The sequence below is a fragment of the Aegilops tauschii genome, chromosome 2 (genome assembly GCF_002575655.3).
Source record: "Aegilops tauschii subsp. strangulata cultivar AL8/78 chromosome 2, Aet v6.0, whole genome shotgun sequence".
NCBI lineage: Eukaryota > Viridiplantae > Streptophyta > Magnoliopsida > Poales > Poaceae > Aegilops > Aegilops tauschii.
This window is the reverse complement of record NC_053036.3, coordinates 540,185,893-540,210,211: the sequence shown is the minus strand read 5'-3', so window position 1 is coordinate 540,210,211 and position 24,319 is coordinate 540,185,893. Positions and strand designations below refer to the sequence as shown.

Below are 24,319 nucleotides of genomic sequence, written 5' to 3'. Positions count from 1 at the left end.
AAGCATCAAGCACTTGATCTCTTCGTGATGCTCCACTTGAACTTGTGCACGGAATTCTTGATGACGATCATCACTTGATGTCATCCTCTCCATTGGTTGAGTGATATCTTCCTCTTGACGCAAGCCCATGGACACGTAACTAACCCCACATAGAACTCTCACATAGACCATGGGTTAGTACACAAAGTGCAATGGACAATGCTTACCATACCATGGGATCACTTGATCCCTCTCGGTACATCTTTTACGCTTTGTGAGTTGATCAACTTGATTCACTCTTGACTTAGTCTTGATCAACCTTGAATCTTTCCAACTCTCTTCGTTTGGATGATGTCTTGAAGGTGAACATGAATGATCACACAATCTTCTTCTTCAAGACATGCTTGCAATAAGCTCAACACTCACATGACCAATCTTTGGATAATTCCTTAATAGCACCTTGGTCAACACATAAACTCCTTGAAACCAACACATGGACTTCAAGAAATTCCTATGGACAAATCTTTCAAATATAACTCAATGCAACCATTAGTCCATAGAGAATGTCATCAATTACCAAAACCACACATGGGGGCACCGCGTGTCCTTTCAATCTCCCCCATTTTGGTAATTGATGACAATCACTTTCAAGAGAGTTTATATAAGGAATTATGCATCACCATGCCATGCAACAACCAATAATGCATGCGTGGGAGATGCGTATGCTTAGGAACAAACCAAAGCCAGAAGAGACAACTCTCTAAACTTCTCCACAAAACTCTCTGAAACTTCTCCCCCATTGGCATCGATTGCCAAAATGGGTGAAAAGCTCAGAAGGCCAATATAAAAAGTTTTCCTCCATAAATTGTGTATTTCTCAACAAGAGAGTGGAATGCAATACACATGTCCAACGGTAAATACTTGGAGGAAGACAAACCATATTGAGGCCCAAAGATTGCAAAAGAATGATATGCCACAAAGACATAACAAAGAGAGAAACAAGCAATCAAGCAATCAAAAGATACCAATTGAAGCAATCAATCAACGGATATCAATTAAGCCAACTAGACCAATGATCCTACGTGCCACATGAATGAAATAAATTATGATATGAGCAAAGGAGTGTTCTAGAGAAACTAGAGAAGCTCCCCATGATTTGTGCACAATTTAGTTTTGTAATTGGATACAACGAGCACAAAATAGGATCGTCACTCCCCCAAGATCAATAGAACATCACGACAAGTGCAAGAGAGCAATAGAGTGTTCTAAAGACACTAGTGAAGCTCTCCATGATTTGTGCACTCCTTACAATATTTGCATTAGGATACCAAGTGCACAAAATAGGATCATCACTCCCCAAAAATCAATAAAAACTCACAACAAGTGCAAGTGAGCATGCAGGAAACAAAGCCTATCACTTGCAACAAACAAATGGTTGAGCAACATATAAAATAGGCAACTTAAGAGTAGGCTCAACCTAAATGATGTGTGTGAGTCATGCCAAAGCACTTGAGAAGACTAATGTACGGATGAGCATTAAGCATCAACAAGTCTTGGATAGTGGAGATACAAGGTGGATGACATGTCCTCCCCACACACACCAAGCAAAAGGGTTCACAAGCACACTAAAAATGCAAAATGAATAACCAACACTTGTTACAGCCCATGGTGAAGATAGAAGATGAAAGCCTCATCAAGACGAGGGATACCAATTAAGATGGCAAAAGCCTCGTAGAGATAAGCATGAGGAAAATAATCTTCACCACACAAGAGTGCATCAAGATGCAACGAGATAAGACACGCACTCAAGGCAAAAGCTTTAACGGAGCCACCAAAGAAAAAAAAATAAAAATAAAGACAAGGTGGACGTGAAAGAAAGGATATCATCTAGATATGCAACTTCTCTCAGGTGTATAAGATTCTAGGTAGACGAAATCATGATGATATATATCTACAAAGAAGGATGTACACCCGGAATAGTTACAACACGAAGGAACAAGATATCCGAAAGAAAGTCATAGATATACCAATAAGATATTTGCTTGGAAGCATAGCACATGGCTAGATATGGTTTTATTGTATATAGTTGAATTCCTACAACACAACCATCAAAGTCATCACAACTAGCAACATGAGATCATCGTTGAGATGCTTTGAGAAAGGAAACAAGTATCACAAGATGGAATGACTATCATGCCAAGATGCAACCTACACAAGGTTGAATGCAAGAAAAGAATGCATGAATAGATACTTGTTACCGAGATATTATTGGAAGGATGTAGAAGAAACCAATTGAAGGTAATAGATAGTAGTTCATTGAGCATCCTAGCTTGACTCCAATAAGCACGTGATGACACCACCTTCCTTGTGAGTGAGCCGAGCATCCAATGCATCTCCAATTTTTCCTAGAACAACAACACAAACAAAATGGTACCCAAATTCATTGGGACCAAAGAGTTAGAAACACCAACAATACATAGGACAAACTCCACATAAATATGTGCATATAGATATGGAAATGAAATTCATGCACATCTCATCCAATTTGAGACTTGGTGGAGTTTCCCCTATATATTGGGTCAAAGAGAGAAAGCATGCCAAGGAAACTACATGAAGTTAATATGCATGCTCAAGACTTTCAAGAACCAATACCAAAATACAAGGAAATACTAAGTGAAAAGAATACCAAATGGAGAAATCATCACTTGGAAGATATCATTAAAAGATACATCAAGGAATGAGATATCCATTGGAACCCACAAAATCATATCAAACTCCCAAAAGAGAGGATGGTTCCAAATAAACCAAGATCTCTACAAAGTTTCATGATGGCACAAGTACCAAAAAGAAATGGCTTGCCGTCCACCAACACACACTTAAAATGGATCACAAGTTTAGTGTTTTATAGAAAATAGGATAGCTCCCCCACAAGTTGTGCATTATAGGGAATTTGCATTTGAATACAAAATGCACAAGGTAGGATCACCACGTTCACTATATCAAGGAAAACACTAGACAAGATCAAGAAAACAACAAGATCCTCATGTGGCACGGAAGGCAATGGGAGTTGACACAAACTTGGCAAGAGATATGGCAAATAAAAAGCAAACGCCAACGTGAAGATGATCAATAATTTCTACCACACATAAGTGAGTACCAATTGTCAAAAGACAAGAAGTAAATGGAAATAATTCCCGGTGGTAGATAGCAAGGATATCCGACATCATCTTCACACCAAACCCATAAGAAACTTGCAACTTGTAGAGCTAACATGCCACCTAGGAACAAGATAATTTACAATATCAACTCTAGGTGACAATATCTCAAATGTACACATTTTTTAGGCTAGTAATATACACATAGCATATTACTCCCCCATAATGTGATACCAATTAAAGAAAAACAAGAGGCAAAATAAAGATCCAACAAGAGATAATTAATGGACAATTTAGAATTTGAATTTCTCATGAGTAGACATACCACATAGCGACTAGATAATCTTGTAATATCAATACTAAGTGGTATTCCCCATGTACCCACCTTTATAGGATTGCGAAGTGCACAAAGCACATCACTACCCCACAATGGGATATTCCATTAATCTCTCACAAGAGCCAACTAAGATACAACCAAGATGCACAGAGGCTCAACGAACGACACACATGTACATGATGTGCAAACCAACATACACATAAGCAATTTGGAGACACATCATATACAAACACATGCAAGGAACAAAACCAAAACATGCAAGGGGGTAAGTAACTTTCAATGTAAGCAATTTATGTACAAGTTACCGCAAGGAGGCACATTGGATATAAGATAGAAACTTGATAACCCAATTGACTTGGCTTGAGACAATAAGAATGATGAAGTCCCCTTAATTCTTCATAATGTAGCCAAATTTCCAATGACCTCCAACAACACCTATTGATCAAGTATGAGCTAGTTGGTCCCCAACCAAGTTGGTTCCTAAGAGGTTAGTCACAATAGGCTTGGCTACCCAAATGGTTCTTTTCTTGACACCACTTTGAGTACCAACAACTTTGGCAAACACATTGCCAACCTTATCCTTCCCAAGAGAATAGATATCATCAATAATAATTGTGTTGGATAAGTTACCACTAGTGCATGAAGAAGCGAGGTGACCTTTCTCACGACATAGGTAGCAATGTCTAATCTTCACTTTCTTCTCACTTGATTTCTCAACTTGAGAGGCACTAGCTTGAGTTTTCTTGGGAAGAGGCCTTTCTTCAACTTGAGGTTGAGCATGAGAATGAACTTGTGGCCGCTTCCCTTGTTGCTTGTCACTAATGGGATTCTTTTTCAATGGGCAAGATCTAACATGATGCCCTTCTACTTTGCACTTGAAGCAAAAAATCTTGGCCAAATTCTTGACTTGTTCTTGGCCCTTCTTTTTGTTCATCTTGGACTTCTTCTTATTATTGGAGTTGAATCCAAGTCCACCTTTGTCATTGGGGGATTTTTGCACACTCAAGATATTGTTGTGGATTTCCCTTCATGACTCTTTTCCAAGTCTTTCTTCAAAGAAGTGACTTGGGCCTTGAGCTCTTTGATTTCCTCTACATGGTTAGTCTCAACACAAGTACTAGAGGAAGTATAAGCTTCATCGTTAGAGCAACAAGGAAAGGAAAGCAATTCATCACAAGATGCACCAACATTATGAGTAGATGAATTACAAGGACTAGCACATGGCAATATAGCATTTTGACTAGAAGTAGCGCTAGTATCCACATGAGGCTCATTAGATGTTACCTTAGCAAGCATGGCCTCATGGGCTATCTTTAGCACATTATGGGATACTAGAAGATCATCATGAGAGCTTGAGAGCTTTTCATGGATTTCTTCCAATTTCCCATAATTGCTAGATAGCAACTCAAGTTGAGCCCGTAGCTCAACATTTTCCTTCAGAATGGATGCTTCGCATGTAATAGAGTTAGTAGCACAAGCATCATTAATAATAGCAAGAGGAGAAGGCAACTTTACAAGCTCTTTTGAATATGAGGCTTTAAGTTGTGCATGAAACTCGGTGAGTTTGATGAGCTCACCCTTGATGACCCTTGAGCCATTTTCGAGGTGCTCAAAATCCTCAAGGAGTCTAGCATGAGCAACTTCAAGCTTAGCATTTTTAGTTTCAAAAACATTGGCCACCTCAAGAGCTCTATCATGAGATTCCTTCACTCTAGATAATTCTAGAGCAAAAGTCTCCGCAAGAGATTCCTTGGTGGTCTGTTCAAGTTCAAGAGCTTGAGAGAGGTCCGCAATCTCATTAGCGTAATCACGCTCATGACCTTCCATTTTATCAATGGTGACCTCATGTTCCTCAAGACGAGATTCCAACTCATAAATATATTTCTTGCCCTCAATAGCAATAGACATGATTTCCATGAAGTTGGAACAAGCAATTTTATTCTTAAGAAGAGCTTTAAAATCATTTCCCCCTTAATTTTTAAGGATGCAACATCATCATTCTCTTCATCATAATCAACATCATCATCACTCTTGCCATCATCAATATCATCACAAGATATATTGGGATTCAAAGTGGGAGATACCTTTGAAGCCTTGGCCATAAGGCAAAATGCAATAGATGATGATGTAGGATCCCTTGAAGCACCATTCAAGACCACATCTTGTTCCATGGAGTGTTGGGTTTCCTCTACATTGTTAGCACAAGAATTCGAGGAAATATATGCATTTTTATCATGGCAACAAGACATAGTAAACATATCATCATGAGATTTAGTCAAGCAATTTCGACATGATATGCAAACACAAGCATGTGAAACATTTGGAGTGCTCGAAGTGCTAAAGTCCAAAGATGAAGCATTGCAATAACAAAGTGATGAAGGATTATCAACAATAAGCCCACTATCATCATTGCAATGAACACCACTACTCACCATGTCATTACCTTGTGGCAAACCACATGTAGGTGAAGTAGAAGAAGTTGAGAACACAACACGACCGGAGGTGGAGGGAGAACAATCATTCCCACAATTCTTGGACACGCCATATTTATCTTGAAGCTTTGTCCACAACTCATGAGCATCCTGAAAAGGCATGAGTTGAAATATAACTACATTGCTCAAAGCATCAAAAAGCATATTAGAAGCTTGAGCATTGAGATAAGAGTTTTTCTCATCCTCTAAAGATAATCGTTGAGGATCCTTTGGAGGAGAAAAACCCATATCTACAATTCGCTCTAAATTTGGGTCCATGACCCTAAAGAGATTAAGCATGCGAATTACCCAAACATCAAAATTTGTGCCGTCGAAACTAAGTGTGTCAGAGAATCCTAATCCCCTAGTCGACATCTTTACTCTCTAGGCGATTAAGCCGATCAAAGAGAGACGAGGCTCTGATACCAATTGAAAGATCGTGGATGTCGCCTAGAGGGGGGGGTGAATAGTCGCTTTAAAATAATTACGGTTGAGGCTTGAACAAATGCGGAATAAACCTAGCGGTTAATTTGTCAAGCACAAAACCTACAACAACTAGGCTCACCTATGTGCAGCAACAACTTATGCTAAGCAAGAAAAACTACTTAGGTGATAGCAAGATATATGACAAGAAACAATATGGCTATCACAAAGTAAAGTGCATAAGTAAAGGGCTCGGGTAAGAGATAACCGAGGCACGCGGAGACGACGATGTACCCTGAAGTTCACACCCTTGCGGATGCTAATCTCCGTTTGGAGCGGTGTGGAGGCACAATGCTCCCCAAGAAGCCACTAGGGCCACCGTAATCTCCTCACGCCCTCGCACAATGCAAGATGCCGTGATTCCACTAAGGGACCCTTGAGGGCGGTCACCGAACCCGTACAAATGGCAACCCTTGGGGGCGGTCACCGAACCCGTACACTTTGGCAACCCTTGGGGACGGTCACCGGTACCCGTCAAATTGCTCGGGGCGATCTCCACAACCTAATTGGAGACCCCGACGCTTTCCCGGAGCTTTACACCACAATGATTGAGCTTCGAACACCACCAACCGTCTAGGGCGCCCAAGCACCCAAGAGGAACAAGCTCAAGGGTACCAAGCACCCAAGAGTAATAAGCGCTTCTCAACTTGTAACTTCCACGTATCACCGTGGAGAACTCAAACCGATGCACCAATTGCAATGGCAAGGGCACACGGAGTGCCCAGGTCCTTCTCTCTCAAATCCCACCGAAGTAACTAATGCTAGGGAGGAAAATGAGAGGAAGAACAAGAAGGAGAAAACCAAGAACTCCAAGATCTAGATACAAGGGGTTCCCCTCACATAGAGGAGAAAGTGATTGGTGGAAATGTGGATCTAGATCTCCTCTCTCTTTTCCCTCAAAAACTAGCAAAAATCCATGGAGGGATTGAAAGTTAGCAAGCTCGAAGAAGGTCAACAATGGGGGAAGAACACGAGCTCAAAGGATAAGGTTCATTGGGGAAGAAGACCCCTTTTATAGGTGGGGAAAAATCCAACCGTTATGCTCACAGCCCGCACAGAGCGGTACTACCGCTCGTCCTCACGGTACTACCGCTAGGGGTAGCGGTACTACTGCTTGCGAGTGGTACTAAAAAATACATCCGTGCCTACCACCGCTGGACTTGTGACGAGTTTTTGGTCCGGAGCGGAAGTAGCCACGGAAGTAGCCGCGGTAGTACCGCTCCCAAGAGCGGTAGTAAAAAATTACATCCGCTCCTGTCCGCGGTAGTACCGCTGCAGCCTTTTCAGAACACCAAAACTACCACAACTTCTGCAAACAGACTCTGAATTCGACGAAACCAAGTTTGTTGGAAAGCTAGCGACAAGGGCTAACACAATCTTGATAGAAATAACAATAAGAAGCAAATTAGAAAAGGCCCAAGAGAAAATGGTGAGAACCCTTCCTCGAATAAGACCGGTAAAAATTACAACACCGAAAACGCAATAGAAGAGGCATGTGAACTCCGTTTTTGATGTACTAGAGCTTGTCACGAAGATAACCACAAGCTCTAAACCTCAAAATAAAATACAAATAAGAATCAAGAAAGATGATGCAAGTTGGTTTGAGCTCTCGACAAACGATACGATCACGCTACTCACTTGAGAGCCCCCCTTGATAGTACGGCTATCGATCCTATAACCCGGTCTCCAAACTATCACCATGAGACCGGTAAAATATAAACCTATCAAGGGCAAACCTTTGCCTTGCATGAAGTCCACTTGAGCTAGATGATGACGATCTTGACTCCCTCAAGTTGGACCACCTTTCTTGATTGCGTTGGGTCGATGAAGACTAGATGATTGCTCCCCCATACTCCACTATGGGTGAGCCACTCTTCGGCACATCTTCACAAGTCCATTGACTCCACAATGGACGGCAAGCATCAAGCACTTGATCTCTTCGTGATGCTCCACTTGAACTTGCGCACGGAATTCTTGATGATGATCACCACTTGATGTCATCCTCTCCATTGGTTGAGTGATATCTTCCTCTTGACGCAAGCCCATGGACACGTACCTAACCCCACATAGAACTCTCACATAGACCATGGGTTAGTACACAAAGTGCAATGGACAATGCTTACCATACCATGGGATCACTTGATCCCTCTCGGTACATCTTTTACGCTTTGTGAGTTGATCAACTTGATTCACTCTTGACTTAGTCTTGATCAACCTTGAATCTTTCCAACTCTCTTCGTTTGGATGATGTATTGAAGGTGAACATGAATGATCACACAATCTTCTTCTTCAAGACATGCTTGCAATAAGCTCAACACTCACATGACCAATCTTTGGATAATTCCTTAATAGCACCTTGGTCAACACATAAACTCCTTGAAACCAACACATGGACTTCAAGAAATTCCTATGGACAAATCTTTCAAATATAACTCAATGCAACCATTAGTCCATAGAGAATGTCATCAATTACCAAAACCACGCATGGGGGCACCGCATGTCCTTTCAAAGAAGTACTCATAAAATCCGTGGCTCAGGCCATCCCTGTTTTCTCTATATCATGTTTCAGACTCCCTAGGGGATTATGTGGAAGTGTGACATCAACAATCAGACAGTTTTGGGGGGGGGGGGGTTGTAAGCAAGGAAGAAGAAAGCCATGTTGGGTGGCATGGGATGTGTTGACACGGCCAAAGAACTTTGGTGGATTGGGTTTCCGCGACTTGGAAATTTTCAACTTGCACTAATATCAAGACAAGCTTGGAAGTGTCTGGTGGAACCCAACTCGCTCAGTGCACATATGCTGAAGGCGGCTTACCATCCTAGATGCTCTATACTTGAAGCAGAACCTGGACCACACCCCTCTCAGATTTGGCGAGCAATATTAGACGGAAGCAATGTTCTTAGACATGGGATCATCAGAAGGATTGGGGATGGAAGGACAACCAATATATGGCAGGATAATTGGATACCGAGAGCGGGATTAATGAGACCGATTACCTCACTGATACAAGGCCCACCCCAACGAGTTGCTCAGCTAATTGACGCCACTGCTGCTTCATGGCGGGAAGAAGTAGTCCGGCAAGTTTTCCTCCCTCTGGATGCCGAGGCCATACTACGGATTCCAATATGTACTAGGCAGGTCGAAGATTTTTGGGCATGGGTTAAGGACCTGTGGGGTCGTTTCTCTGTTATGACGGCTTACAGGATGATCTTCAGAATAAAAATGGGTAGGGAGGCATGGCTAGAAGAGACTGATGGATTATCAAACCTACAAGGGGAGATGAGAGGCTGGTCAAAGCTATGGAAGATGAATGTGCCCTCCAAACTCAAGGTTTTCGCTTGGAGGCTTGCCCAACATTCTTTGCCAACCGGGGATGTCCTCCAGCATAGAAACATGGCTACAACACAAGTTTGTACGATCTGTGGAGCACAGGACAGTTGGCGTCACACATTACTTGATTGTGACATGTCCAGATGTACATGGGCTCTGCCAAAGAGGAGCTTGTTCAACATATGCCCTCGAACCGAGATGACAATGCAAAACGTTGGCTACACTCCATGATTGAAACCGTAACTGAGGATGAACTTATTGTCATGATCGTAACCATGTGGGCCATTTGGTCTGCCCGGCGCAAGGTGATACACGAAGGAATTTATCAAACTCCTCATGCCATGAATGGCTTCATCTTGAGTTATCTTTCAGATATTCAGTTTTTGAAGAAAGCAGGCACTGGTTCGCCGGTTGTCCCTGTGATTAAGCCGACGACATGGATTCCACCCCCGAACCAGCATGTGAAAGTGAACGTTGATGCTGCAGTAGCAGACATGGAGGGCTCGGGGCGGCCGCAGCCATTTGTCGAGATAGCACAGGGACCTACCAGGGGGCGTCCGCGGTAGTTTTCAGAAATATTGATGACCCAGAGGTACCGGAGACCTTGGCGATTCGGGAAGCACTTTCTCTCTCTGATGATCTTTATGTCCAGAAAATTGTTGTTGCTTCAGATTGTAAACAGGTGGTTGAAGCTATCAAGACGGGAACGTCGGCATCTTATGGAGCAATTGTACATGAAATAGTAGAATGATCTAAGTCTTTTTCCTCTTGTAGGATTAGCCATGAATTTAGAACCTCTAATGTAGAGGCTCACAAACTTGAAAAGCACGCTTTAACGCTGGGTATTCGCCGCCATGCTTGGTTAGGTCTGCCCGGAGATCTTGTGTTCGTCCCTGTAAACCTTGTGACGGGTGAATAAAAAGCTTTGTGAGTTTGTCTAAAAAAAAACTTAAATCCATTTGGATTCAAGTGAAATGTTTTTAGAAAAATCAGTGGGTGTAGACACCATGAAAATAATACCTACAGAAGTTAATAAAACAAATAATGTGTGATGTGAAAATACAACATATGATATTCATTCATCTCTCGTCTTTTCTTGGGGTTCTATAACGCAGATGCATGGTTGTTTGAGGGGGGAGGGGGGGCTCTGCAAGGCCGAAATACTCCCCACTCCGAACCCCCTCATTTGTCTATACAAGCAGTCATGTTCTCCCAAATTGTCCAAACACATGCAATGATTCATTGGGATAGAGAGAATGAGAGAGAAGAAAAAAATGGAAAAGCGGTTCAGGGTGGGCCGCTCCGATGTGGCGGGTTGCCCGGACACCCTCCCCCCCCCCCCCCCCCCCCCCTATGAACGATTTTGAGGGGTTTTACAGTCTAGACAAATGATGATGTTTGGTCTGTCCACATTCAGACATATGGGGAGGATTTGAGGGCCTCCGTTGGATCTGAGACCCCCACCAACCGCTGGCATGTGAACAATGCTAGCCAAAGTGAACCTAACAAGAGGAGAACATAAAGGAATCTTAAGAAGCAGAGGAGCATCCAGAAGCAGACTTCCACGGCAAAATGGTCTCCCCCGACAAACAAATTCCTGAAAGTAAACTCTGATGGTGCATTTAAGGAAGCATCAAAATCTGGTGGCTGGTGTTTTACTTTGAGGAATAGTAATGGTATGCTTTTGGCTGCAAGAGCAGAAAGCTGGAATATGTATCAAGTGCCCTCATGCTGAAGCTTTAGCCATGGTGTATGCAATCAATGCAACATCAAAGCATGGGAGCTAACCGTTTAATTTTCGAAATGGACTCTATGGAGTTGAAGCAGGCTATAACAAGCCACGAGTATGATAGACCAGGTTCTTTGGTTCAGGAGATAAAATTCCAACTGAATGTAGCTTTTGATGTTGTTAAACTGAATGTATGTCCTAGAGCTTGTAATAATGCAGCACACACTATAGCTGCATATGATCATGGTCTTGGGAGTGGCATATGTGAGGTCTGGTTAGGCCACTTCCCTAAATTTGTACTGAACTCTGTTGCGGGCGATTTAGCCAGTTTGTCATCATAAGGAATACTAGTCTGTTCCTTAAAAAAAAAGTGAACCTAACTTTCAACCGAGCTATAACTTGTTATTTATATGGTGGTTAGAAAAGCATGTACATGTGAATTTATCTATAAATGCTTTCACATTGTACACTTCTTATGGGTTTTATAAAAATAAAAATGTACTCCCTCCGTCCCAAAATTCTTGTCTTAAATTTGTCTAAATACGGATGTATCTAGTTACGTTTTAGTGTTAGATACATCCGTATCTAGACAAATCTAAGGCAAGAATTTTGGGACGGAGGGAGTAGTAAAGTTCAATGGTCAAAGTTGTAATTTTCTAGAAATATTTATATTACGTTTACTGTCTCCGTTTTGAGAATACCGTGTGCACCCTGAGGAACTCGAAAGCAAAGATCGACAGTAACGAGCAACGAAACTTGCAGATGAAGCACAAAGTACACAAATAAATAAAGTAGTACAATGATACGAGATAAATCATGTCATGACATAATATGCACAATATCATGATCCAAGGTCAACAGTTTACAGCAAGTCAGCAACTAACAGACAAAAGGTTACACATGAACAAGCAGCTAAACGCTCGCCCTCTTTCTCATTCATTTCTTAGATCCGTTGACATACATTGCATGTGGAGTGAAGATCGGAGCTGCTGACGAGGCGGTGTCAAATGATCATACCGTCAGGGGACATCAACATATCGATGAAGATTCACGAGCGCTTGGCCCGTTTTGAACGCCGCATGGGTTGTGAAGGATTCGGATTCTGAATCAGAACGGTGATACAGGTTATGTAAATGGCTGTATATGTTCTGCAATGAGCCAGTCAGTATGGTAGCTAGAGAGGAGCATTACCTTTGCGAAACCTGGAGGAAACGATGCTCCACCTGTTGGCTCGGCTTGAGAGTTTTTACTAACAGGCGTTTTTTTGTGCATTTGTTGACCTTGCAAGTCACCAGTTGGCGCTGTCTTGTGTATAGCGCTAACTGCGCTCTTCATATTCGCCAAATCTTCCTGCATCTTTCTCTGGCTTTCTTCCATTGCCATCATTTTTTCCTTCAACGCCGATGCCTCGTCTTCAGCTCTGCGTTTAGCCTCCATGGCTTCCTTGAAGGATGCTTGCAGGACTGCCTTCCCTCGTGGGACCTTCGAGGAGGAGTCATGTGCAGCAGAATCACCTCCTGAACTCTCTACCTGCTTACGAAGTCGTGCCTGCACATGCAACGGAACTTCAGCTCTTATGTGCACGGTCCACAAAACAAATTCATTTAGTAAGTTTATTTTCTTGTGTCTCACAATGGCATCAGCTGTTGCCTTCTTCATAGGTTTCCCATTCTTGGGTGTATGAGTCATTATGAACAAATCCTCAACACTAGGCCCGTCCTTGTTAGGCCGTTTTTGCTTCTGCGCACACAAATTAACACAATAAATCCATCATCGATCGCGAAAGCAACAGAAGCAACTTTGAATTACCTCCTCCTCGATTATCCTTGCAAAGCTCTTTGTTCCTGCAGTATGATGAGCGACCACATTTGACTGACAAGCTTTACTGCGAGCACTTGCGGCCTGAGATCAGAGAGAAATATAACAATAATTCAACAAGCCTAAAACTTGCAAATCAAGCTCAGCCACACACGAAAGTATAATCCAGTAATACCTTCGCCTTTTCAGTACTCCAATATGCAACTAGAAATTGCCACTGTTCTTTGAGAACACGAGGATTTCGATCAGCAAGGCGTTCCTCTTCCGTCTCATGAGTATCGTAGTGTTGTAGTTTCAAGAAAGATTTCCAACTCCTCCACCTCTTTCCTAAGGACTTCATGATCCATAACTCACCAACCGGAGCAATGTCAAATTTGAGCTACACCAATAAACAAAGGCTATTAAAGAAGAAGTACAGCCACACACAAAAAAACAGCAATATTTATTTATACCTTGACAATATGCCAGATTATATTCTTGTTTTTCTCCGGAACACGCCTCCAATCATGATATGTTAGCGGTGCCAATACGCCATCTCTTGCTATTGCACACAAAAAGTTACTTAGGGTGCCTGCTGCTTTTCCAACAGGTTCACCTGAAGTGTTCAATGAAACAGGTATGCGCACACCCTTAGGCAAGGTCCACACCTCAAGACTGAGTTTCAGACCACAACGGAGACGTCTGTGGTTTCTCTTGGTACCTGCTTGAAAAAACAAATCAGATATACGAACAACCAAAATAACTGTAGGAGTATCTGAATTGTATGCATGATCTGACACTATCTGGCTTGAAAATGGTAAATTGCCTAGAGTCCTATAACTTATCATATAGTTATAAATGATAAAGAAGGTCTGGCCCAAATGGTTCAGTCAACAAAAAAGAGGGAACTAGTCTGGTTAAGACAGTCAGATACTTCTCACATGATACCTAATTTGAACTGGCCTAAACCTAGTAAAACTACTCAGTTTTGAGCTCATTTGTCTATGCATGACCAGTCCAAGAAAACAAATTGTATCCTGCTGTGATATATAAGGTTTTGGGAGCCTGGCTGGAGTTGAACACAGCAGCACATGCCCCCCTACCTCCTTCCCTGTAAAGCATCGAAAGGCATCACTTTCAAAATTCTAATATTTTGAGTTTTGAGATCCAAAGGCGTGATTCGTAATTCCTTATGTCTGAGATATGTTAAATCTCATTCTTCTGTTTTTTCTGTTCACTTTCCATCCTTTTCTCTCTCCAAAGGCATCACTTTTCTTTTGAGATGTGTTAAATCCAAAGAGACCCTAAATATATTGTTTAAATTCTGCAATTTGACTTTGGACACACAAGTCCAGAAGTTAGCCACTAGCCAGTGAGCCAAGAACCCAAAGTTTCATTATGACCTGAAACTGAACTCTGATCCTCCAGCACAACTGATTACACCGAACAGCATAGTTACTCTATTACAAGCACCGCCATTGCTCAGCTGCCCTTGTTATGCAGCTTACTTTTAGGGGCTGCTATTATTTATCTGGAGAACGTGAAAGTACATGTTCATGGTCTAAAAATCGAAGAGTACAAATAAGGAAATAAATAGCATTTGGAAATTAAACTGGGTTCAGATAAAATCACGTCCTTATTATCTTTCCTATTTACACTACCTCTCAACAACAGATCAAACACCTGGTGTCCTGTCATGTACTCCCTCCATAAACTAATATAAGAGCGTTTAGATCACTAAAATAGTGATCTAAACGCTCTTATATTAGTTTACAGAGGGAGTAGAAAGAACAATGTTTAACGTCCCAAGTTCCTCTCATAGCAAACCCTTCGATGTGATGGATCCACTCAAACTTGGATAAAATTGCCATTCTGGCATGACTAAGCATTAACAAAATGTAAGAAAAGGTAACATTGAGTTCATCAGCTATATAATCTTACTGATTTCATAACTCTATTTATCATTGCTGTAATATTATTGCTTATATTTATGTACCCTAAAAAGGATCCCTCTTTAGAAGGAGGTTAATTCTGCACTATGGCACACACAGGATAATATGAGTGAAGGGCGAGGCGCAAATTACCAACATTCTGGAGAGTCGGGCTACAAGGGTCGTCTCCTTCTGAATCAGTTAAATCATGAAGGCTTCCCTCGCCATAGTTTGCCTGGGACATGGTATGCTCAAACAATGAATTAGATCTCAGCTCTGGAAGGGCCTTCCTAACCTCAGAGGGGATGTAATTACGTGCAAACTGCTCGGGATCAGACAAGTTGAGATCTGAATTGGAAGTTGGTGTAGTTAAATGAGGGCTGTCTAACTTGTTAGAGCTTGGTTCATGCATCTCACACGGAGGGGATGGACTAGGCTTTAAATTGTTGATGATTCTATTAATATCTGGAGAGTCCGATAAACTCTGTTCTGGAGAACCAGCATGCTGCCAATCAGGATCACTTTCTGTTGGTTCACTCTGTTCTGGAGAGCCAGCATGCTGTGAATCAGAATCATTTTCTGTTGGTTCACTGACTCTGACAGTGGCTGGTATGTGGCTAATCGAAGTTCCTTCTTGACTCTCAAGAAACTCATTTTGAACAGGTTCTTGGTCTATGGAAGCAGGTGAATCTTTCACCAAACGTTTGCTGCGCCTAAGTTGAAGACCTGGATTGGACGCAGCTGTCAAACCCTTCTTTTTTTGCTTGGGGGTTCTGCAACTGAAAGATTTTGATTGTTCCTTTTCTACATGGATCACTTGATTTTCCGGTTCCATATGAACCGCTGAATCAGATTGTTGTGTTTGCACCTGTTTTATAGGGTCATTTGCTTCATGCACCTTCCTCCTCTCTGCAAATGCAGCATCACTGCAAGCTGTGTACCCGACTCTCGTTCCATTGCTGTCCCTTGTAATTATCTCGTCGGCCGCTTGAGTGCATAATTCTTCTGTATGATTTACCTGGCTGACACACTGTTGTTGCTTTTCCTGGACATGAATCACCCCATCTGCATCCTCTGCATGAGCCTTCTCTGTACATATTGCACGACAAGAAGGCTGTTTTTGTGCCTGTTGTATGGTCTGATCGGGAGTGAGCAGCTGCCTCTTTTCTATATTTACAGTTTGGGGGGCAGCAGATTGCCCAGTTCCGCAATTTATACGCGTTGTGGATGATTGAACTTGCCCCTGATGGCGGTCATGATTTTGAGGCTCTTCATGTCTCCTTTCGGGACTAACAATTCCAGGGCCAACTGAATGCATGCTTGTCCGCTTAGTAAAAATTCCACTGACATCATGTACCTCCCCTCTCTCAATCGTAGAACCAGGATTATCCAGATCTGCCTGCTCTGGAATAAGCTGATTTGGATGATTTGTTTGTACCTGTCCCATACAATTTGTCCGATTATCAGGATCTGTCCACAAAAGTCCTGCACGAATCCCAAAATTAGGATGTTCTTGCCGCACCTGCATTGCAATAGAAGCACAACAAAGTACACTATTAATTTAGATACAAAAGTGTAGCATACTTCTAATAACAATGATAATATGCTTCAATGTAATGTAATGAGCTCATACTAAGAAAACTTGGCTCAGATTAAGCTGGTAATCATTAAAAAAACAATTTGGTTTAGTTCAGACTGCATCCATTCTCGACTCACACACAAGCTGTGTGCCAAGTATGTAGGAACACCTTGCGCTCTGCAGCAACACTTTCTCCACTCATAGTGCATCACTTTACTGATCTAGCAATCTACACATTTATTAGTCAGGCTGAAAGCCTGTAACTCCTACAACTCCTCAAATCCACCAAGATTGACCAAATAGACCTCTTTACTTCAATCTACTCCCTCCGTTCCTAAATATAAGTCTTTGTAGACATTTCACTATGGACCACAAAGACTTATATTTAGGAACGGAGGGAGTAATGCCCATTTGCATGTTTTGTTCTTACCCCCATCTCATTCATACACAGGAGTGTAACCATAAGGAAGGCCTTGAAATTGCAAATGCTCTAGTTCCAACATGCGCTATCCTTTGATGCATAGAACTTACAAATACGTAGCCGGTAAGCTCAACATTTCAAATTTTCAATTGATATGAAGTAAAACAGCTTTGCTAGATAGACCCTAGCTACATATTGTAGTGTGGAAAACTGGAAATAGATTTACTGTTCTCAATAAACAAATTAAACAAATCGTCTATCAGTTTGGTGAACACATATCAACGTTCGGTAAAAATGTAAAATTGTTAACACTGAGAACAAATTTCCACCTTTCTCAAGCAAAGGCACACTAGCAACTGAACTACGCCTGAAACTGCAATAGCACCTTGACGACAGCATACCTGCTGGGCTTGGAGGATGGGTGGGGCCGAGGGGTCGCCGAGTGGCACCACGGGCAAGGCGCCCTCCGCCGTGGCGGACGAGAGGAGGTAATGCCGGAGCCGCGCGGTGTCGACGGCGAGCTCGGCGCCGCAGACCGGGCAGGCGCAGCGCGCCAGTCCGACGGGCACGCTCAGGAGCGCGCCGCAGGAGCCGCACGGCAGCCGCGCGCCCCGGACGTCGGCGGCCGCGCGGGGCAGGGGCAGCGCCTTCCGCCGCGGCGGTGGCGGCGGCATGAGCTCCGGCGGGAGCGACTGCGGCGTAGCGCAGTCCGGGCAGATGAACTCCGTCAGGCCCGGGTCCACCTCCAGCGTCTCGCCGCACCCCGCGCACTGCACCTCCAAACCCTCCGGGGAGTCCTGCCGCGGCGGCGCCATGGCCGCTCGACGGCGACGGCTCCGGCTCGTTTCGCTTTCGACGGCGGCGCTCTGGGGGGAAACTGTTGCAGTGTGCGCTTTCTCTCTAGCGACACTCTCCGCCTAGGTTTTGCTCCCCGCCCGAGCAAAATAGACTCCTTTTTTCTTTTCTTTTTCTAGAGACACAGAGAGTGAAATAAAAACCGACGCTGTCTTCAGTGCTGAAGAATTTCTTTTTTTTTTTGCGGAAAAGTGATGAAGAATTTTCCTAACCAACACGAGAATATCACATGATACCACCCTTTAGGTGATATCATGATATCATTTCAAGAAAAAAACAATTTTAAATGTCTCAAAAAATTGTGAATGTTCACATTGCACGATTGTACAACCCCTAAAAATTTCAGGTCCAAATTTTAAATAGACATCGAGAAACAAAAAATACAAATCTGAATGTGAATAGTGGCGTTTTCACTTTTGTCTTTCCTAACACTATTTATGTTGGATTTGTCTTTTTTATTGCTAAAGATATCTCCAATTTGGACCTGGAATTTTTAAGGATTGTACATTCATGTGATGTGAACACCCAGAATCATTTTCAAAAGAAAAATTGAAACAATTCAAAATGATTTGGACGTCGATAACGGCCGAACGTTCAGTCTGGGGAGGGATCGCCCGAACGAGTCGTTGGCGCTGGACAGGGGAACGACCGAATGATTTCGTTCGGCCCAGGAGCTCTCTCAGCCCGAACACTTCCAGAAACTCATCACTTATCGCGTATGCAACAAAAAAAGCCTAACAAAGACACCAGCGTGGGCCTGTTGCACGAGTGACATAACAAAAACAGGCCCATTTAGATACTGAAACACGAAAACCCCCCCAGAAAAACTCTCTAAGAAAAGTTACCATGTTTTGGCACATACTAAAGTTTGCCATGGCAAGTTGGCAACTTTGCCATGTTTTTGAACATTTTAAATTGCCATGGTCTTTTATTCATATTTGTGAACATCTACAAAAAGGTTGCCATGTTTTTTAACAACATAAGTTGCCATGGCAAAGTTTGCCATGTTTTTGAACAACTATAACTTTGCCATGGCAAGTTTACATGTTTTTGAACATGTTAATTAAAGAAGTTTGCCATGGCATAAAATGGAGCTAAATTTGCCATGGCAAAAAGGGAGCAAAAATTTACCGTGGCAAAAATAGTTTAATTTTTTGCCATGGCAAAAAAGTAGTACTTTTTTGCCATGGAATTAAATTAAAAAATGACATGGCTACACAAGTATATTTAAGATGCTACATAGTAAAATTTGCCATGTCCTATAAATTTAAATTTGCCATAATATTTGAATTCAAATTGACATGCTCTCTGCAATAAATTTGCAATGGCACTTATACTAAAAATTGCCATGGCGACTTAACCTAAAATTTTCCATGTGAAAATAAACGTATTTTGGACATGAAAAAAATGGAGTTAAACTTGCCATGGCAAAAATGGAGTAAAAATTTGCCATGGCAAAAATGGGTTGATTTTTGCCATGGCAAAAGGGGAGTACTTTTGTCATGGAAATAAATTGAAAAATGCCATGGCTATACAAATATATGTACTGTGCTACATAGTTAAAATTGCCATGTTCTGAAAAATGTAAATTTGCCATCATATTTAAAACAAAAACTTGCCATGCTCTTTACAATAAATTTGCCACAGTATCTTAAACTAAAAATTGCCATGGCAACTTAAACTAAAATTTGTCGTGTGAATAAAAGTATTTTTGATAAACTTGTGAATTTCTGAAATTTGCCATACGATTTTTCTAATAATTGCCACAACATTTTAGTAAAAAATGCCATGTTTTTGTAGCGTTTATCTCTTACTTATGTCGTGGAACAAACAAACTAACAATTTCAGAAGTTTCAGAAGTTTGCACGGAAAAAATGATGCATCTAACAAAAACGCGGAGACGCACATGCCACAAACACAACTAGTTTGGTCAGTTTTGTTTGCTGCTAAAAGAAGCAACATATTCTGATAATTATGACAACATGTCAACTAGTTTCAGCCAGAAAATGTAGTATCAAGGCGAGTAGGGAGTGCTGATGCATCACGGAAAACATTGAGAGGGAAAAAATGCTAGAGGGCGAGAATCAGGGGGTACTGATGAATTGTCTCTGGCTGGCGCCGATGACACTGCTAAAAATCGGTGTCCCTGCAGAGTGAGGTAGGCAAAATCGATGGCGAGCCCAGCCCTCTCCCTGGCGTGCACCACCTCTCAGCCCCTGCTTAGCCAGCAAGCTCGCGACCATTTCGAGCTCGACGCGCTACGACTCGAGCGAGCGGGAGGGGGAGGGGGCATCCCGTCCCTGATGCGGCCGACAACGCTCTCGTCGCCGCCGCCTGCGTTGGCTCTTGCCGGACAAGCGACAACCTCGCCTCCTGCGCGCGCGTCTCCTGAATCGAGGTGCGCCTCCGCGCCCTGCCATCGATGCCGGCGCCTCCTCAGTGCAGCCCTCTTCTCCCCGACCACGACCACTTCTGCTGCTCGCAAATGGCTGCGCCCCCGCCACCACCTCCCCGCGGTACGGACGCGCCACCACCTCCCAACCAGAGTTGGCCAGGCGGAGTCTCGGCGACGTGGCTGCCGATGTCGCGACGCGGCAGCAAACGCGCGCGATGGCGAGGATAGGATAGGGTGGCGCCGGCGAGCTTGGGACGGCGGTACCGCGGTGGGGAGCTGGGGGCGTGGAGCAGATGGGAGACGGTGGGATGGGGAACGGAGAGCGACGGGGGAGAGAAGGGGATGAGTGGTGCGAGTATCTAGTTCGTTCGGGACGACTTCTGTTTTCTCCGAACGATATCGATCGCTGACGTGGCTCTGGTCCGATGCGTAATCAAATCCAGCGGTGGAAAGGACGTTCGGATCGAAACAACAAAACGCAGCCCGTTCGGGAGTTATCGATTCCGTTTTTTAATAATATTAAGGTATCACCTAACGGATGACGTCATGTGATATTCTCCCAGGGAAACACTTGATATCATGCCTAGTGCGACACTGTCAACCCTCAATTTCATGATAGCAATAACCAGTAACGCTAAGTGTCGGTGATTAAAGCGTTTGTCTTCGGTGGATCTACAATTGTCTTTTTGAGCAGGACACAAAACCTAACAAAACTCAAAAAAATACCTAAAAAGGAAGACCTCCTGCCAGGAAGGGCCGAGATCCACCATGCCTCCATGACCTTAAGACCACAAAAGACGAGATAGACCGGCGTCGGCGTCCGCGGGAGGCACCGGAAACCAAAACTTTTTTTTAACACACCAGAAACCAAAACTTAAGTGCCCTTGCATACGACAACCTGTTTGCTGGCCTCCCAAATAGTGCAACCTTGTGGGAGCAAGAGCAGAGATGGAAGCATTGACTTGCAACTTGTACTCGACTACAAACTTACCACTCAACCATCTCAAAATCTAAAAAAGAACATCTCAAAATCTGAACCTCAAAATAGCACATGCAGTGATCAGTTGGTTCGATCAATTCAAGAGGATTAAAGACATTTACCGCGAAATTGCCCGTAATAATACCGTGGTTGATACATCAGTACATACAAGAGTCCAAAAAGTTTAATTTATGGAAAGGTCGTCGTCGGATCAATAGGTCACGGCCTCATCGATGTCACCAAGGAACTACTGCTGCTACAAATGAAGTTGGATCTGACGACGATGGTGGCAAAGACGCCGCCGCCGCCGCCTTCAGTCCCTTCATGTCATGGCCATTGCCGTCGGTGAGCGTGCAAACCTAAATATTTGGAATCCACGTTTGTTCTGCTATACATTTTGCTCAATCGTGTATGATGTTCTTGTCGCCGTCGCAGTTGGTATGATACTGAGCTTCGGAGCAACCGTCGCCGTAGTCTACGTCGTGTACAGGCACGTCAAGAAGCACGACGTCCCCGCCGTCAGCATCATCGCCGCGAGCGTCAAGACGGCGGGGAGCACTACTGGTACGGCGCTGCACGCGGTGGTGCCGGACTCCCAGATACGGGACGCCACCGTCGAGGGGTTCCTCAAGGAGATCGCCGGCGACAAGCCCATCCGGTTCACCGCGCGGCAGCTCTGGGGGTTCACCAACAACTACTCAGCCAGGATCGACGCCGGGGGCTCGGGGGTCGTGTACAGGGGCGTGCTCCCGAACGGCCTTGCGGTCGCCGTGAAGCGCCTCCACGCCGGCCGCCACGACGGGAGCTCCGAGGAGCGGTTCATGGCCGAGGTGAGCGCCATCTGGAGGACCCACCACGTCAACCTCGTCGGGCTCTTCGGCTTCTGCTTCGACGCCGACGTGCGCGCGCTGGTGTACGAGCACATGGAGCGTGGCCCGCTCGACGCCTACCTCTTCGACCGGCGATCCGCCGCCGCCATCGGCTTCCCCACGCTGCGCGACATCGCCGTCGGCGTCGCGAGAGGCCTCCAGTACCTCCACGAGGAGTGCCAGCAGAAGATCGTGCACTACGACGTCAAGCCCGGCAACGTGCTCCTCGACGCCGGCCTCGCTCCCAAGGTGGCCGGCTTTGGACTCGCGCAGGTGATGAACCGGGCGGACACGCACGCGGCCGTCTCAGGGATGCGCGGCACCCCTGGGTACGCCGCACCGGAGCTGTGGATGCAGGTGGGCGCCACCGAGAAGTGCGACGTGTACAGCTTTGGCATCCTCCTGTTCGAGATCCTCGGCCGGAGAAGGAACTTCGACGAGACGGCGCCGGAGAGCCGGCGGTGGTTCCCGAAGCTGGCGTGGACCAAATACGAGGGCAGCGACCTCACGGAAGTCGTCGATAGCCGCGGCAGCGCGGACGAGGAGAAGGGCAGGGAGACGGCGAGGAGTATGTGCGAGGTGGCGTTCTGGTGCGTGCAGCAGGTGCCGGAGGCGAGGCCGACCATGGGCAGCGTGGTGAAGATGCTGGAAGGGGAGATGGACATTCCTCCTCCGCCGAATCCGTTCCAGCATCTCATGGCTGTGCCGGAGGTGGCGTGGACGTCAAATGGTCGAGCCAGCACCATTGTTGGGAGTGGTTCAAGACGCGATCACTCCATGGTCGCCGTGGATAGTTGAGTAGGATTTTATTTTTTCAATCAAAAGGCAATAGCTTAAGGACCCCACTACAAATCTGATGTCAGATTTTTTACCACGGCAAATTATATTCTTTGAGGATGGCAAGTTTAGTTGGCTGATAAATCCGTCTTAATTTATTTTGTCAGAAAATTACCGTGCTTGTAAACTAAATTTGTCATCATTACACCAATACAAATTGACATGAAAAACGTCAGATTTCTCGTGCCTAAAAATTTCACTCATATTTTTAGTGTTTTCACACAAAGTGTGTGTGTATATATATATATATATATATATATATATCAATTATGACATACACGTTAGTACAATGTCAACAAAGTACTCTAAGACATCGAGAACACACATAGCCAAATTATTAAGAGAAAAAAAAGGGACAATACACCGAAAAAGACATGCTAAGAGCACCTATAGCCGACCCCTCAAACCTGGTTAAAGGAGTAAAATCTGGTTTTGAGGGGTTAAACCGCACCTGGCTGATCCCTTATCACCTTTAGAGGAGGAAATAAATTACTCATCGCTGTTGCCGCCGCTTATATTTACTCGAGTAGGGCCGTTTCTCGGGGGGAGGGGGGATCCCTTCCCGCGTCACCCTTCTTCCTCGTCCGCACCACACCAGGCAAGGCAAGCAGCTCCTCTCAAATAGGCTGATCGGTGATACGTGATTTTGGAATAAAAGCTAGACGACTCAGCCCTCTTCTCATCTCAAAGCTCGACCTCTGCCACCACTACTGCTTCCCTAGCCAAGCCATACTTCTCATTCTTTGCTTGAATCCATAAAAAAACAAATTCCGTTGAGTTTCCTTGCATGGGTTGATTGACCTTGAAGTCCATATATAGATTTCGCTCTCTCCTTCCACCACAGCCACCCCACACCTCATCCCATGATTCCAATAGCCCGACGCCGATGGCAGGATCTAGCCGTTGGAGGACGCTGCCACCGCTTCGAAGCGCGGATCCAAGATGCGGCGCGCAGCTGACTCAAGGCCGCCAGGGCGCCCCCTCCCGCTCCTTCACCGGCATGCCACTACCGTCGCCTAAGAAGAAGTACCATGGTGTGCCGCAATGATCGTGGGGGACACGAGTGTCCAAAATGAAGAACATGGACATCGATGTCTGGTACTGGCTAGGCTCCTTCCAGGTGACGGAGCTGGTGGCGAGGGTGCACGACAAGAAGACGATGGTGATACGT

General features: G+C 44.3%; 2 protein-coding genes across 5 annotated transcripts; one reads left to right on the top strand and one right to left on the bottom strand.

Moving 5' to 3' along the window:
- Positions 1-12,272: 12,272 nt before the first annotated feature.
- On the bottom strand, positions 12,273-18,309 carry LOC109759269 (uncharacterized). 4 transcript variants are annotated; one of them, XM_020318088.4, is made up of 8 exons: positions 17,615-18,309; positions 15,367-16,735; positions 13,756-14,003; positions 13,479-13,682; positions 13,295-13,387; positions 13,118-13,225; positions 12,677-13,033; positions 12,273-12,587 (listed from the first exon to the last, which is right to left on the bottom strand). In XM_020318088.4, the coding sequence occupies exons 1-8, from the start codon at positions 18,026-18,028 to the stop codon at positions 12,534-12,536; spliced, it is 2,847 nt and encodes a 948-aa protein (XP_020173677.1). In that variant the 5' UTR covers positions 18,029-18,309; the 3' UTR covers positions 12,273-12,533. The 4 variants fall into 4 exon arrangements, with proteins under 4 accessions (XP_020173677.1, XP_040255574.1, XP_040255575.1 ...); XM_040399640.3 differs by having other exon boundaries at positions 13,756-14,006; positions 17,615-18,263; XM_040399641.3 differs by having other exon boundaries at positions 13,756-14,006; positions 15,367-16,651; positions 17,615-18,263.
- A 3,462-nt stretch (positions 18,310-21,771) lies between these two features.
- On the top strand, positions 21,772-23,463 carry LOC109759270 (G-type lectin S-receptor-like serine/threonine-protein kinase At1g34300). The gene has a single exon (XM_020318091.2). The coding sequence runs from the start codon at positions 21,772-21,774 to the stop codon at positions 23,107-23,109; it is 1,338 nt and encodes a 445-aa protein (XP_020173680.1). The 3' UTR covers positions 23,110-23,463.
- Positions 23,464-24,319: the final 856 nt, after the last annotated feature.